General features: G+C 46.5%; 1 protein-coding gene across 1 annotated transcript; it reads right to left on the bottom strand.

Moving 5' to 3' along the window:
* Positions 1–1,778: 1,778 nt before the first annotated feature.
* LOC132461426 (tripartite motif-containing protein 3-like) lies at positions 1,779–13,034 on the bottom strand. The gene is made up of 13 exons (XM_060056512.1): positions 13,020–13,034; positions 12,760–12,969; positions 12,381–12,482; positions 11,905–12,003; positions 11,369–11,521; positions 10,528–10,909; positions 9,918–10,021; positions 9,197–9,364; positions 8,753–8,921; positions 7,676–7,717; positions 6,806–6,876; positions 6,215–6,355; positions 1,779–5,474 (listed from the first exon to the last, which is right to left on the bottom strand). Exons 1-13 carry the CDS (start codon positions 13,032–13,034, stop codon positions 5,322–5,324), a joined length of 1,809 nt encoding a protein of 602 aa, XP_059912495.1. The 3' UTR covers positions 1,779–5,321.
* Positions 13,035–13,883: the final 849 nt, after the last annotated feature.

Genomic DNA, 13,883 nt, shown 5'->3' with positions numbered 1-13,883 from the left:
CAGGCCTGTCACTATTACTGAGGGGGAGGGAGCGGGGGAGACTGCAGGTCTGTCATATTACTGAGGGGGAGGGAGGGGGAGACTGCAGGTCTGTCATATTACTGAGGGGGAGGGAGGGGGGAGACTGCAGGCCTGTCACTATTACTGAGGGGGAGGGAGGGGGGAGACCGCAGGTCTGTCACTATTACTGAGGGGGAGGGAGGGGGGGAGACTGCAGGTCGGCCACTATTACTGAGGGGGAGGGAGGGGGGAGACTGCAGGAAAAATCGGCCGATACGCGTAAAAAGCGCAAATATCGGCCGACCGATATATCGGTCGATCACTACTGCAAGTATGCCACTTTTACTGGTGGAGGCTTGAAATAGGCCACTTTTACTGAGGGAGAGAGGGGGGGGGGAGAGGCTGCACATAGGCCACTGTTAGTGAGGGGGAGGAAGGGAGGGAGAGGCGGCTATGGACATGCCAATTTTACTAAAGGATCGAGGGAAAGAGAGAGACTGCAGATATGCTACTATTACTGAGAGAGAGAGGGAGGTGCAATATGGCAGTAGCCTCTTTACCTCAAATAAACCAGGGCAATCCTTTTCATGCGCTCGGTGAACTGCTGGGTTACTTCTGAGGTTTAAGCAACTGCTTGGTTTCGCAAGACGTATGAAGAGAGAAATGACATTCTCTCTTATTGCAAGACTGATATCGTTTTAGACCGGAAGACTGACGGCTGACTACTAACTGTGGCTGAGGTAATGTGTTCAGCTGGGGTCTTCGTCAGTGTTGTCGGAATGCAACACTTTTTTGGGTCAAATGTTAAAATGTAATGTGTAACATTTTTCCGATTCGACCATCTTTTTATTTTTTGGCAGCCTGGACACTGAATTTTGTGCTTTTACGCAATAATATTCCACGGCGGCACATATATATTTATTAGTTCATAAGCCTTTGCGTTTACGTCACTGACGCCTTTATTGTATACGTTGTTCTTCGGAGCAGCAGTACTGCAAATTATCGAGTATCCGTCTTGTGTTTGAAGATCACTTTGCAAATCTTAACATGGCGTTCTCTATGTGGATCAAAAGCACATTCTCAACCCGTCTCAGGGTAAAAATGATGACTCATGTCCCAGTTTATGGCTCGTTGTTTCCCAATCCCTACTGGATGAGTGTGAATGTTTCATACAATCTATACTGTCGTGGCTATTTTATGTTCTGGCCAAATTTCGTTTTTTAGCTGAGTTAAGGAGGTGGTTTCCCTGATTGTTTGGGTGACTGACATGCCAATTTGCTATTGTGATTGCTTTTATGTTATTTTAATGCATTGAAGTCTGAATGTATGGAAACGACTAATTTGGTTTTTATAGAATGTTATCACATTTTTGGACCTGTACATGAAAGATCGCAGAAATAAGAGTTATGTTGTTTTTTTCACGCAATGTTAATAAATGACCCAGTCATCAATGTTGCTTGTTTTATTTTTCGATGCTTGGATGTCAAGCATTTGGTTGTTTTCCATGCAATGAAAGATTTACCAACTAATTGTTCCCTATCGATTGAAGACAATGACTTCCACATTCTTGACGCTCAGTAACTGATTTTCTCACTGTTCTTCAAAGGGGTCTTTATTTACTTACCATTACCTTAGCATCTTCTGCAGACATCCAAAAGGGCCGATTTGGGGTTTGCATTTCCCCCAGAGTGTCCTGTAAGTTTTACTGGGATGACCTTTGGGTCATGGGTCGATAAAGCTTGAGACTTAAGACCTAATAACTCCAATTATTCAGACAATTCATAGTGTAATTCTTTAATATTTACAATAATATCCTTGCAGTAAGTAGACATATTGAGTATTTCATGTAATTGTGAGTCATGTAAGTAAATACTATTTCCATGATGATACCTTTTATCTGTGTCGGTAAATCAGTGATGATTAAAGATATGGACTGATGGAAAAAAAGAAAATACATGGGCAAACCGTTGATATAGAACTGCAAAACGAAAAAACTCAAGATTATTTATTAATTAAACAAAGAAATAGATTAGCTTGACTAGATTTTACAAAGGTTGTAGAAACTAGATGGCAACCAGTTTCTGCAATCAGAACTTTAATGTAAACAGGTGCATGTGATTAACTTAGCAGTCTATATCATAGTGCTCTAGCCTGCACAGCTACAGCAGTGTTACCCCATCTTTAAGGTCCTGTTTACCGGTTCATAGCCACAAGCAAACCAGGACTATTGGTGCGTTCCAGAGCCCATCCAAAGCAATGGGATGTGGGACTTATCCTACCTGAACTGTACTAGCTCCTACTTGGTGATAGGTCGATCACCCCCCAGTTCGCTAGTGGGATGTTCCACTTCGACAGGCATTCCAGTGCACTTTTCTTAGTTGGAGGTAGGATAAGTCCCACGTCCCACAGGTTTGTATGGGCTCTGGAACGCACCATAATCCCTTATCGTGCGTTCACACCAAAAACGAAGTCTGAGTTTGCTCGCGCGAGTAGAAAAATGTTACTCCCTCGAGTGATTTGCATGAGTTGGATTTACTTGCCTTAGTGTAATAGGAGGGACTTCCTCTTATGACCGATTACCTTTTATTTCGGCAATTAAATCACAACCATGGCCAAGATAATAAACCACTATGAGCCTTAACGTTCTGGAAGTAAAAGAGACGTCGGAGAACCTGACGCAGTCGTTTAAGATTCATAATATCATCCGCTTTTGACCGTGATATTATATAATATCACATAGATATAGAGCAACGGGAGTCGCAAACGGCAACAATAACTTTCTCCTCCATGCTGCGGTTCACTCTGGACCCCAACATCAGGCGAAATACGCGGAAAAGTTTAAATATCTCCACTCGAGCGAAGGGTTCTCGCGAGTAGAATCACGCGAAATCAGTGTGAACCTGGGTGTTTGAGCTGCACCTTGCATCAATCCGCACATTTACGGGTGAAAAGTTTGCCTCTGTGAACGTGTTTGATGTATTTGCAAAGACGCGTTTAACTTTTTATGGCTTTTCCCCGCCCCTTTTTTGGTGTGAACGCGTCTTTAGGGAAGCAGATGCACGTTGAGTTTGTCACGGCTGAATGAAAAGCCCCTAAAAACGCAGGATGTAAGCAAAAAGTGAGGCAACCGCGGAGTTAGATGTGAGTATAAAGCGAAAGACCAAACGAACACGAAGTAAACACACAGCGCACGGTTGTGTCCCAAAGTGCCTGTCTGCAATTAGGACCGCACGTTTTGCGACACACAATACGTTACAGTCAAAAGAAGTGTGATGATAAATACACACAAATCCATATATTACTCTTGTAAACTATATGACCTTTTTTCTCATTATCTTTGTGCAACGTTCGACAACGACGTACAACAACACATTTTGGCAGCGGTAAGTGACTGTTTGTCTAATGTGAGCACGTTGAAAGGATCCCCAACACTAGGTGGTGCTGTCGTTCCCCAGGGACCGTCAACAGTTGGTTGGCAAAGAGGAGAGAATGCGAGGTCAAAATGCACCCGTTAGAAAAATACATTTCGAGGAAATCATGTAGAAAAGAAAATCAAAAAAATAAATACAATTCCTTTGGAAAATCATACAGCGCAATGACACATTTATAATGTGTTTCTTGATGTTTCCTACTTTACTACCGCTGAATGTATTGATATACTACAGTGTGTTATATATCCGTTATATAGGGAACTAACCTTGGCCCTATATATATATATACACACATATATATATATTGAGTAGGCCTATGTATACCAACCCTGAGGTTCTAGAAAGGACCACGCCACAGACCAGGGGGATGTGAATGACTCCTCATCTATTTACATTGAGGCCTGGCACTTTTCCGCAGACAACAATGGGAGTGGAGATGTTCAGAGATGAAGGACAAAAAAGACAACCTATTTTATCTTCAGAAGTAAACTGACAACAATTAAATATATCTAATTATATATAATATGTGTACGGGCAATCCGATTGTCTAGATTGTCTGGTTTAGATTCTTACGATTCGGTGTGTGGAACTAGAGCTATACAATACAACAATAATGTAGGATGTTATACTATGTTGATAAGGTTTGGGGGTGGGGGGATGGGGCTTTGGTTAAAGTCATAAAAGAGCCTGATAGAGGATGAATCCTTGTTGTAATCTTTGCCTGCGTCTCATTGGAATGAATGGAAAGGATTCAGAAACAGCGTAGAAAAGGGAAATCTGGATTTTGTGTACTCCGGGAATCTGGGCCATATAGGAAAGGCGATCGTTAAAAGTTCATTTTAAACACCAAAGTTTGATTGGTAACCAAGGATGCACTTAGCACATGAAGGCATATGATTCATGTCCTTATTTGATACATCAGTTCTTTACACTCGGGATATTCATGGCTACGGCTATGTTAGCTTGATATTAAACCTTGGCCAGTATGGGTTCATCTCTTCAGGCCGTTCTGAACAGTTATGACCAGTAAAGGTAGCACACTGTATTGCAGGTTGCTGTGGTAAAATATATTATCGCCAGTAACGCATAATCAGGAGACTGATATGTCTGTCCTCCAGCCAAGCAATAGCCTTTAAGATTATCGAAAGCATTACCCAGAATGCACGGCGTTCCAAGCGCAACTCCCCGCCGCTTTGTAAAGTTATCGATAGTGTGTGACTTAAAAGTTTACAACTTCAGAACAATTTTTTGTAGATTGAAGATAGAATACGCTAAATAGAACGGCAGTTGAAGAAAAGTCAAGAGGAATCTCAGCGCAACCTTGTAGGGGGTTCTCCTAAGCGATATTGGTGCAGAGGCGGGATTTGGGAGATCTAGCCATGGAACGTCACGTGCACGATAGAGTTCCGCTCACGTCACGTGCACGAGAGCGTTCTGTTCGCGTGCACGAGAGCGTTCTGTTCACGTGCACGAGAGAATTCCCATCACGTTTACTGTCCACTCACGTGCACAAGAGAGTTCCGCTCGCGTGCACGAGAGAGTTCGGCTCACGTGCACTGTCCTCCGCTCACGTGCAACGAGAGAGTTCGGTTCACGTGCACGACAGAGTTCCGCTCCCGTACACGAGAGAGTTCCGTTCGCGTGCACGAGAGAGTTCGGCTCACGTGCATTGTCCTCCGCTCACGTGCAACGAGAGTTCTGTTCACGTGCACGAGAAAGTTCCGCTCCCGTGCACGAGAGAGAGTTCTGTTGACGTGCACGAGAGAGTTTGGCTCACGTGCACTGTCCTCCGCCGACGTGCACGAGAGACTTCCACTCACGTGCACGGGAAAGTTCCGCTCACGTGCACTGTCCTCCGCTGACGTGCACTGTCCTCCGCTCCGCTCAGCCTCACTGCAGGTAGCGGTAGACCTTGAAGCAGTGGTTGCCGGAGTCGGCCACGGCCACGTTCCCGTCCGAGGTGAGCGCCAGGCCCTGTGGCCCGTACAGGGGGTCCGCAGACGTGTTGATGTAGGACAGGAAAGAGCCTGTGCTGTCAAAGACCTAACACACACACACACACACACACACACACACACACACACACACACACACACACACACACACACACACACACACACACACACACACACACACAAAAAACGAGGAAGGGATTACAAAATGCTCTCTACATCCCCCCTTCCTGAGTTCCAACAGGTTTCACCGTTTGAATGTTTATTTTGGAACAGTTCTGTAAACACCAAAGTCGTAAATCCATGATACCCCCTCCCGAAGAATGACCCTCTCTCAACCCTCGCCCATCTGATTGTAATAAAGTCTGGGGTTGGGGGAAGGGCTCACATTCTAGAGAAGATAAGACCTTTCTGGAGGTAGATCACACAGACACAGTCCACACAATACACTCTGTTTATGTGAGAGAGAGAGAGAGAGAGAGAGAGAGAGAGAGAGAGAGAGAGAGAGAGAGAGAGAGAGAGAGAGAGAGAGAGAGAGAGAGAGACGAGGGAGGCAGAGAAAGGAGAGAGAGAGAGAGAAAGGCGAGAGACAGAAGAAAGAGGAGGGACAGAAAAATTGAGAGACTGAAAGAGAGAGAGAGAGAACTTACCCTTACCCAGGGCTGGAATTTACACACACAGATCTGACACAGCGTTGCTCTGTGTTTTCTCGCTCTAAAGTTGAACACTTTAAGAATAAGCTCCATAAGACGTCCCACTAAATGTCAGCTGACCTGAAGGGAGAGCCTGTGTCAGTGAGGACGTAAAGCAGGTGACGGTCGGGGGTCTCACCTGTATTCTGCTGTTCCCCCAGTCGGCCACAATGATGTTTCCATTGGCGTCCACGGCCACGCCGGTGGGCGCGTTGAACTGGCCGTTCCCTTCCCCGTGGGAGCCGAACCGGAAGAGGAACTCTCCGTCCGCGTTGTACACCTGAGGACCAACAAGGAGACAACATGGCCGCCGCTTACATTCCGGGCATTTAGCAGGCGCTTTTATCCAAAGCGACTTACAATAAGTAGATTTCTCAGAAGAAAGAAACAACAATATATCGCTGTCGGTACAGTAAGGATGTTCGTAGAACCAAGTGCCAAGCACTACCAATCACTAGGTTACCCCATTCCCCGTATATAACAAAGACAGCTAGGATAAATGGTACACAGCTAAGTACTATTACTAAGTGCGACATATAATAAGTGCGTACATTAAGTGCCAGGACAAACAACATCCAATAAGTAGGAGGGCTGGGACGGGGTGACTATGCAGAGTCCAGGTGAACTCTAAAGAAGTGAGTCTTGAGTTTTTTTTTTCACTTTTGCAGTGTTTATACAGTGGTGAGGGTGAATGATGATCATTCTTTTTTGCAATATTTTCATATTTTACCTTCACAGAGTGATTGTGGAAGTCGGTCACGATGATTTCGTTCTTGTTGTTCACAGCCACAAAGTGCGGACCTGGAGAAAAGGGATCATATTGCAGTGTTAATGCACGGTTTGATGTCTTTTTCTGCACTTGGGAAGGAGGATTATGCCGATAGCAACCCAACTTGTTTTCCAACACCTGCTTTAACTGTTTGATTAAACCATAAGTAGAGTTGTGTCCAAAAAAAATATCAGTGTTTTAATCTCAAAATCCAGACTTTTACCCCGAATTGTATATCATTTTTTTTTTGTAAAATCAGAGTTAATCACTTGATTGGGTAAAAACAAGAGCCATTTGTTTCATGCACAAAGATGCTCCAAATTGATTAAATTGAAGTCAATCTCTGCATACGACAACCAAACAATCACAAAACCACTCCATCTCAATGGGCTCTTACAACTTTATAGTTGTGAGCATTAGATGGTTTTAAAGCTAAATGCTTTCATGTATTATTGAAGTATTTGATCCAGATAGTAAACTGAGAAATCACTGATGCTTCCTATAGTGTTATTGCATTATTGACACACATTTCACTTCTATTTCTTGCTTATGTTGTCATCACAATGTTATTTGATTCTGTTATTTCGCGGTAACGTCACATCAGTTTCATATGCCAACATTATCATCATATAAAACAATTACAAATTACAAAACACCAGTGACATGATACTATTGATCTTCGTGATCACATTCCACAACAAACCATACCTCACATGGGTTAAATAAAAACAGGTTGATCAAAAGCTGTGTTGGAGAGTAACTAGGGAGCAAGGTTAGGCAAGGCACTGGGTTACAGACTACGGTGGTACCAACCCCACACTCAATACTTACTGAAAACTGGGACTGACTTATTTACAATTGGGCCAAGTTTTTCTGAAGGGGAGAACAGGAGGAAGAACAGACATAGAGGAGGGTATTCAGAGATGAGAGATGGGCAATAGGAAATGAGGGCATAACCTGAACGCTCTTCACAGAACCAAAATGAGTGCACAGTGTGCGGGAACCCCTCCTCACCTCTGAACTATCCCTACTATCCCCTTGGTTCACCATCAGAGGAGTGGACCACCTTCAAGAAGCCCCTCCCCTTACCGGCCAACTACCTATCAGCAGCTCCTCCTCTCACCTGCTAACTACCTCTCAGAAACCCCTTCCCCTCACCTACTAACTACCTTTCATAAGCCCCTCCCCTCACCTACTAACTACCTATCAGAAGCCTCTGTTCCTTACCTACTGATTACCCACCAGAAGCCCCTCCCCTCCCCTGATAACAACCTATCAGAGGCTCCACCATTACCTGCCTGCTACCTTTCATAAGCCCCTCCCCTCGCCTGCAAACTGCCTCTCGGATGTCCCTTCCTCTGACCTGCTGATTACCTATCAGAAGCCCCACTACCTCACCTGCTAATTACCCATCAGATGCCCCTCCCCTCACCAGCTAACTCCCTTTCATAAGCCCCTCCCCTCACCAGCTAACTCCCTTTCATAAGCCCCTCCCCTCACCTGCTAACTCCCTTTCATAAGCCCCTCCCCTCACCTGCTAACTCCCTTTCATAAGCCCCTCCCCTCACCTGCTAACTCCCTTTCATAAGCCCCTCCCCTCACCTGCTCACTACCTTTCATAAGCCCCTCCCCTCACCTGCTCACTACCTTTCATAAGCCCCTCCCCTCACCTGCTAACTCCCTTTCATAAGCCCCTCCCCTCACCTGCTCACTACCTTTCATAAGCCCCTCCCCTCACCTGCTAACTCCCTTTCATAAGCCCCTCCCCTCACCAGCTAACTCCCTTTCATAAGCCCCTCCCCTCACCTGCTAACTCCCTTTCATAAGCCCCTCCCCTCACCTGCTCACTACCTTTCATAAGCCCCTCCCCTCACCTGCTAACTACCTTTCATAAGCCCCTCCCCTCACCTGCAAACTGCCTCTCGGACGTCCCCCGCGCTCCGAACTTGTTGACCAGCTTCCCGTTGGACTGGAAGATGAAGACGCAGCAGGCCTTGTTGTCCACGGCGATGATGTGTCCGTTCCTGTCCACGGCCACGCCCTTCGGCCCCATGAGACGCCCCGCCCCGATTTTGTTCTGGGGAGGAGGAAGTGAGGAAGGGGGGGGGGGGAGGAGGTACAGAATAGGGTATGATGACGGGATTTGGGAGTTGGGAATTTGTTTGAACAAAATGGGGTAGATTAGATTAGATACAACTTTATTAGTCCCCCGTAGGAGTAATTTGTTTGTTGCAACAGCCCAGCAGAAGTGGAAAGCACAGGATAAAGTATAATAAATCAAAATGACTAAGTACTAATGAAAACAAAAATAGACAAAGACTTTGTCTTTGCGTCGGTGGGTCAATATGTCACCTTGAACTTGCCGTCCGATGAGAAGATGCTGACCCAGCGGTTGTCATAGTCCGCCACCACGATGTCCCCGTTCAGGTCCACGCTCACACCAGTAGGCCTCTGGAGCTGCCCCGGGGAACGCCCCCGCACCCCAAACCGCATCTTGAACTGCCCGTCGTTGGAGAACACCTGCGGACGAAGGGAGGTCAGAAGAACAGTCTGGTGCAAAGACTCACAGTGGTGGGACTCCAGTGCTACAGAGCTGGGCTGGTCTGAAGTAGTGATTGACCGATATATCAGCCGGCCGATATTATCGGCAGATATTTGTGTTTTTTACATGTATCGGCATCGGCCGATCTTTTTCGCACATTTTATTTTATATTATTTTATTTTTCATGGCATTATTTACAGACAGTTCAATAAATGTTCCTATTTTAAATTGAGACTTGTAACGTTTGTTATCATCATTGTGAAATTTTTATGAAGTAAATTTAGGAAGCAAAAGCAGTATCGGCTCCAAATATCGACTCAAGAAAATAGCTAAAAGCTAAAAAAATCGTTATAGGCTTTTAAAAATCCATATCAGTCGATCCCTGGTCTGCAGGCCCAGGTGATGTTTTTGATTTGTACATACTGTATATGTTGGTATAATGGTAAAAATTGAGTCACCGGTAATTCATGTCAGTCATCAGTCAATCAGTCAGCCATCAGTCAGTCAATCATCATCAGTCATCAGTCCCACCTGTATGCACTGGTTGTTGCTGTCTGCCACGACCACCCTGCCGTTGCTGGAGGCTGAGATGCCCTGGAGGTTGGTGAACTCGCCCTTCTCTCTGCCTCTTGAACCTGAGGACACAAAGGCCTTCAGCTTCAGGGACACCTTCACTAACCCAGCCAAAAAATGACAAAGAAGTTCATGAGCTGATAGATTTGACTAATAAAATAAATCATTTTTTAAAAATGAAGCCTTTGTGGCCCAAGCCCTTGGGGCCCTAAACCTCGTGGCCCTAGGCTCTTGGCCCTCGCCCTTTGGGCTCTAAACCTCATGGCCCTAGCCTTTTGGCCCTCGCCCTTTGGGCTCTAAACCTCTTGGCCCTCGACCTTGGGGCTCTAAACCTCTTGGCCCTCGCCCTTGGGGCTCTAAACCTCGTGGCCCTTGGCTCTTGGGCCTCGCCCTTGGGGCTCTAAACCTCTTGGCCCTCGCCCTTGGGGCTCTAAACCTCGTGGCCCTAGCCCTCTTGGCCCTCGCCCTTGGGGCTCTAAACCTCGTGGCCCTAGCCCTCTTGGCCCTCACCCTTGGGGCCCTACCGTGGCTCTACCCCCCTAGCACTCCCGGCGGTGGGGACACCCACCTACTCTGTAGATGAGCTCGTCCTCGATGGGGTTCTCCTTCTTCTTGGTGGTGCTGTACATGCTGGAGGGCCGGCGCACCGCCTTCTGCCGCACGTGGCCCCCGGTGCCGCTGGGGGACTTGACGCGGCGCTTCACGTCGTCGGGGGACTGCGGCACGTCGGAGGGCTTGAGGGCCCGCAGGCGGAAGGGGCTGCCGCGGAGGGGCTGGCCGTAGAGCGCCAGGCTGAACAGGAAGTCCCCCTCGGCACGCAGGACGTAGCCCACCTCGTACGTGCCGTTCTTGTTGTCCGTGACCTCGGCGTCGGCCGCGGCAACGCCGTCGCCCGCCGAGGTGATCTCCGCCCGCAGGAGGGCGTTGCCCGTCCGCACCAGCTCCCCGTCCTGTGGGGAGGGGGGAGGGGGGGGGATAGGGGGCAGGGTTATATAAAGGGAGGGACCAGTGAGGAGGTGGAGGTGGAGTTAAGGAGGAGAAAGAAGAGAGAGAGAGAGAGAGAGAGAGAGAGAGAGAGAGAGAGAGAGAGAGAGAGAGAGAGAGAGAGAAAGAGAAAGAGAAAGAGAGAGAGAGAGAGAGAGAGAGAGAGAGAGAGAGAGAGACAACTGAACAGAACAAGAAATGCACAACCACCATATAACCTCAGGGTAGCTCTAGGTAGTGTCTGCAAACAAACTACTATATGTAAAAATAACGTAAAATTAACTAAATCTAATGATTCAATAATTTTCTTACTGATGCAAATCAAATGTTCCCCTGGAAAAAAAAAACATAATAAAAACAAACAAAGATATCAACCAAAAACGCCCACTGCTGAATGCAGTCCTGGACTCTGTCCGGTGCCGTACCTTGTCCTTGGTCGTCACGGTAACGCTCTGTGGCACCCCCGTGGTGGCGTGGCGCAGGCCCTCCCCGGTGGCCACCGAGGTGTGGGCCACAGCCGCCGTGGTGATCAGGACCCCCAGGTTCTGGATGGAGCGGCGCAGCCCGTCCGTCTCCACCTGCAGGGGGCAGCAGAGTCACGCGATGATACAGCCGCATGCACACACTCAGTGAGCGACACTTAAAATATGTTAGTTACTTTTAGTTAATAACCATACAAACCGTACCCGTAATCAACATCATGTTATGACAGAAGATACTAAAACATCTAAAGAGAGAGCGAGAGCGAGAGGGAGAGAGAGAGGGAGAGAGGTAGAGAGAGAGAGCGAGAGAGGGAGAGAGAGAGGGAGAGAGAGAGAGAGAGAGGTAGAGAGAGAGGTAGAGAGAGAGAGCGAGAGAGGGAGAGAGAGAGGGAGAGAGAGAGAGAGAGGTAGAGAGAGAGAGAGAGGTAGAGAGAGAGAGAGAGAACGGGGAGGGGCCAGTGTGAACAGACATCTCTTACCTGACAGTCCAGGTGTGCGTTCTGATGCGGTTTCTCTGGGAAGTCGTGTCTCGCCAGCGCCGTAACACGCTCGCTCATCTGCTTCTGCACCAGCAGCACCTGGCCGCCAAACGCAGGCGAAAGATGATGTGAAGTAATGACTGTTTTCTGCATCATTATTGTAATTTTACTGTGGTTCTGGTGGTGTGGATCTGTCAAGCACTAAAAAAAGTGCACTGTAAAAAAAGTATAATTACATTATTATTACTTTACTATACCAGAACAAAATCAGTTTACTCATATTGTGATTCAAGGAACATAGATTTTTGGAACATAAACAGCGTATGAATTCATTTACAGATTTCTGCTTTTAGTTAACAAGTTTTACAGCATTGGTGTTGCTGCAATTCCATTGGCTGCAACTAGCATCAGTCACATTAACCGACTGTTCCTGTGGTTTGATTGGCTGTGGGTCCTCTTTGTGCGCTGGGACCTACCTCCGTGGAGCTCCCGTGGCTGAGGGCCTGCTCTGTGAAGCCACAGCTGCTCTGGATGTGCTCTGCCCCCTGCAGGAGGGAGGTCAGCTGGGCCTGCAGCACCTGGGGGGAGGAGCGGAGAGGATGGAAGCCCATTGGATGAGAGAGAAGGGGAAAGATTGAGGAAGGCGAGAGAGAGAGATGGAGTCAAAGTACCATGGAGATGTGAAAGGTCATATCGAACGTCTGTTTGACTGTCTGTCATACTTGAGAAACTTTCTAATGCCAAGTTAAGTTTAACGGAGCAAATAGAAAAGTGACATAGTGCAGCTTTAATTTATAGAAGTCAATGTCAAGAAAGCGTCGATGTCAGTGCCTATGTCTAAACATCTGTCTCCACCTTCTGCTTGGAGCTGCAGATGTTCTCCAGGTCAGTGATCAGGGCGTTCTTGCGCTGCTGTAGCGCCCTCTCCAGGTCGTCGAAGGTACTGCTGATCCCGGCCACCGCCTGGTTCTTCCCCTCCGTGAGCTGCCGGGAGATCTCCGTCACCAGCTCGATGGCCGCCGTCAGTTGGGGGAGTCTGGGGGCAGAACAGGAAGTACACACACACTGTCATCCTAAACATGCAGTGATTGACTTCACCACACATACACCCGAACCACATCCAGTACCATCGTACTTCTATGTGAACAGAATTAATTCAATTTTATTATTATTTTTAAGTTATTTGTTTAATTGTGTGCTGCTGTTTGATCCAAATCCCCTCCCAGGTAGGCCTACTCATAGAAGCAAATCCATAATAATGATAGTATAGTATAAGTTTAGTTGTAGTGTAAGTTAAGCCTATAGTCAAGCGTTGATATTGATGATGAAAGTGTCGACAGCCTCTACACGGCAAAACTAAGATAGAATGAATTCCTCATTATTCAATCGAACATGCCATCGTGATTGACACAAGAGGGAAACAAAGAATTCCCTTTATAGACGTAAGCTTTCTCTAAAGATCACAAGCCGCCTACACAAAACGACTATTATGAGAAAGCAAAGGTCAGAACAGAACGGGCCATGCTGCCGACTGCAGATCAATACACACTGAAGCGATAACGCTTGCGGGACAAATTATATATATCAGTGTTTCCCCTACCATTGTTCAGTTGGCCTGGCGGGCCGCCAGGCCAACTGAACAATGGTAGGGGAAACACTGATATATATAATTTATATATATAAATTATATATATATATTTCTTATATATATATTATATATATAATATATATATAAGAAAAATAAATAAATAATAACTGCGGTGTCGCGCGTGCGCAGATGATGCCCCATCATAACGGACAATCTGACAGCATTAAGTTATATCATCATTAGCATGGCAGAGCCATTCTTCCAAAAGCCTAGAAAGATTAAGTGTAGCAACCAGCCATGTTCACTGTGTTCATAATAAAATAAGTGTATTGTAAATAAAATGAGTGTATTGTAAATAAAATGAGTGTATTGTAAATAAAATTAGTTTATT

Source organism: Gadus macrocephalus, chromosome 7, assembly GCF_031168955.1.
Source record: "Gadus macrocephalus chromosome 7, ASM3116895v1".
NCBI lineage: Eukaryota > Metazoa > Chordata > Actinopteri > Gadiformes > Gadidae > Gadus > Gadus macrocephalus.
Note: the sequence above shows the minus strand (reverse complement) of the source record. Positions and strands in the feature narration are given on the sequence as shown.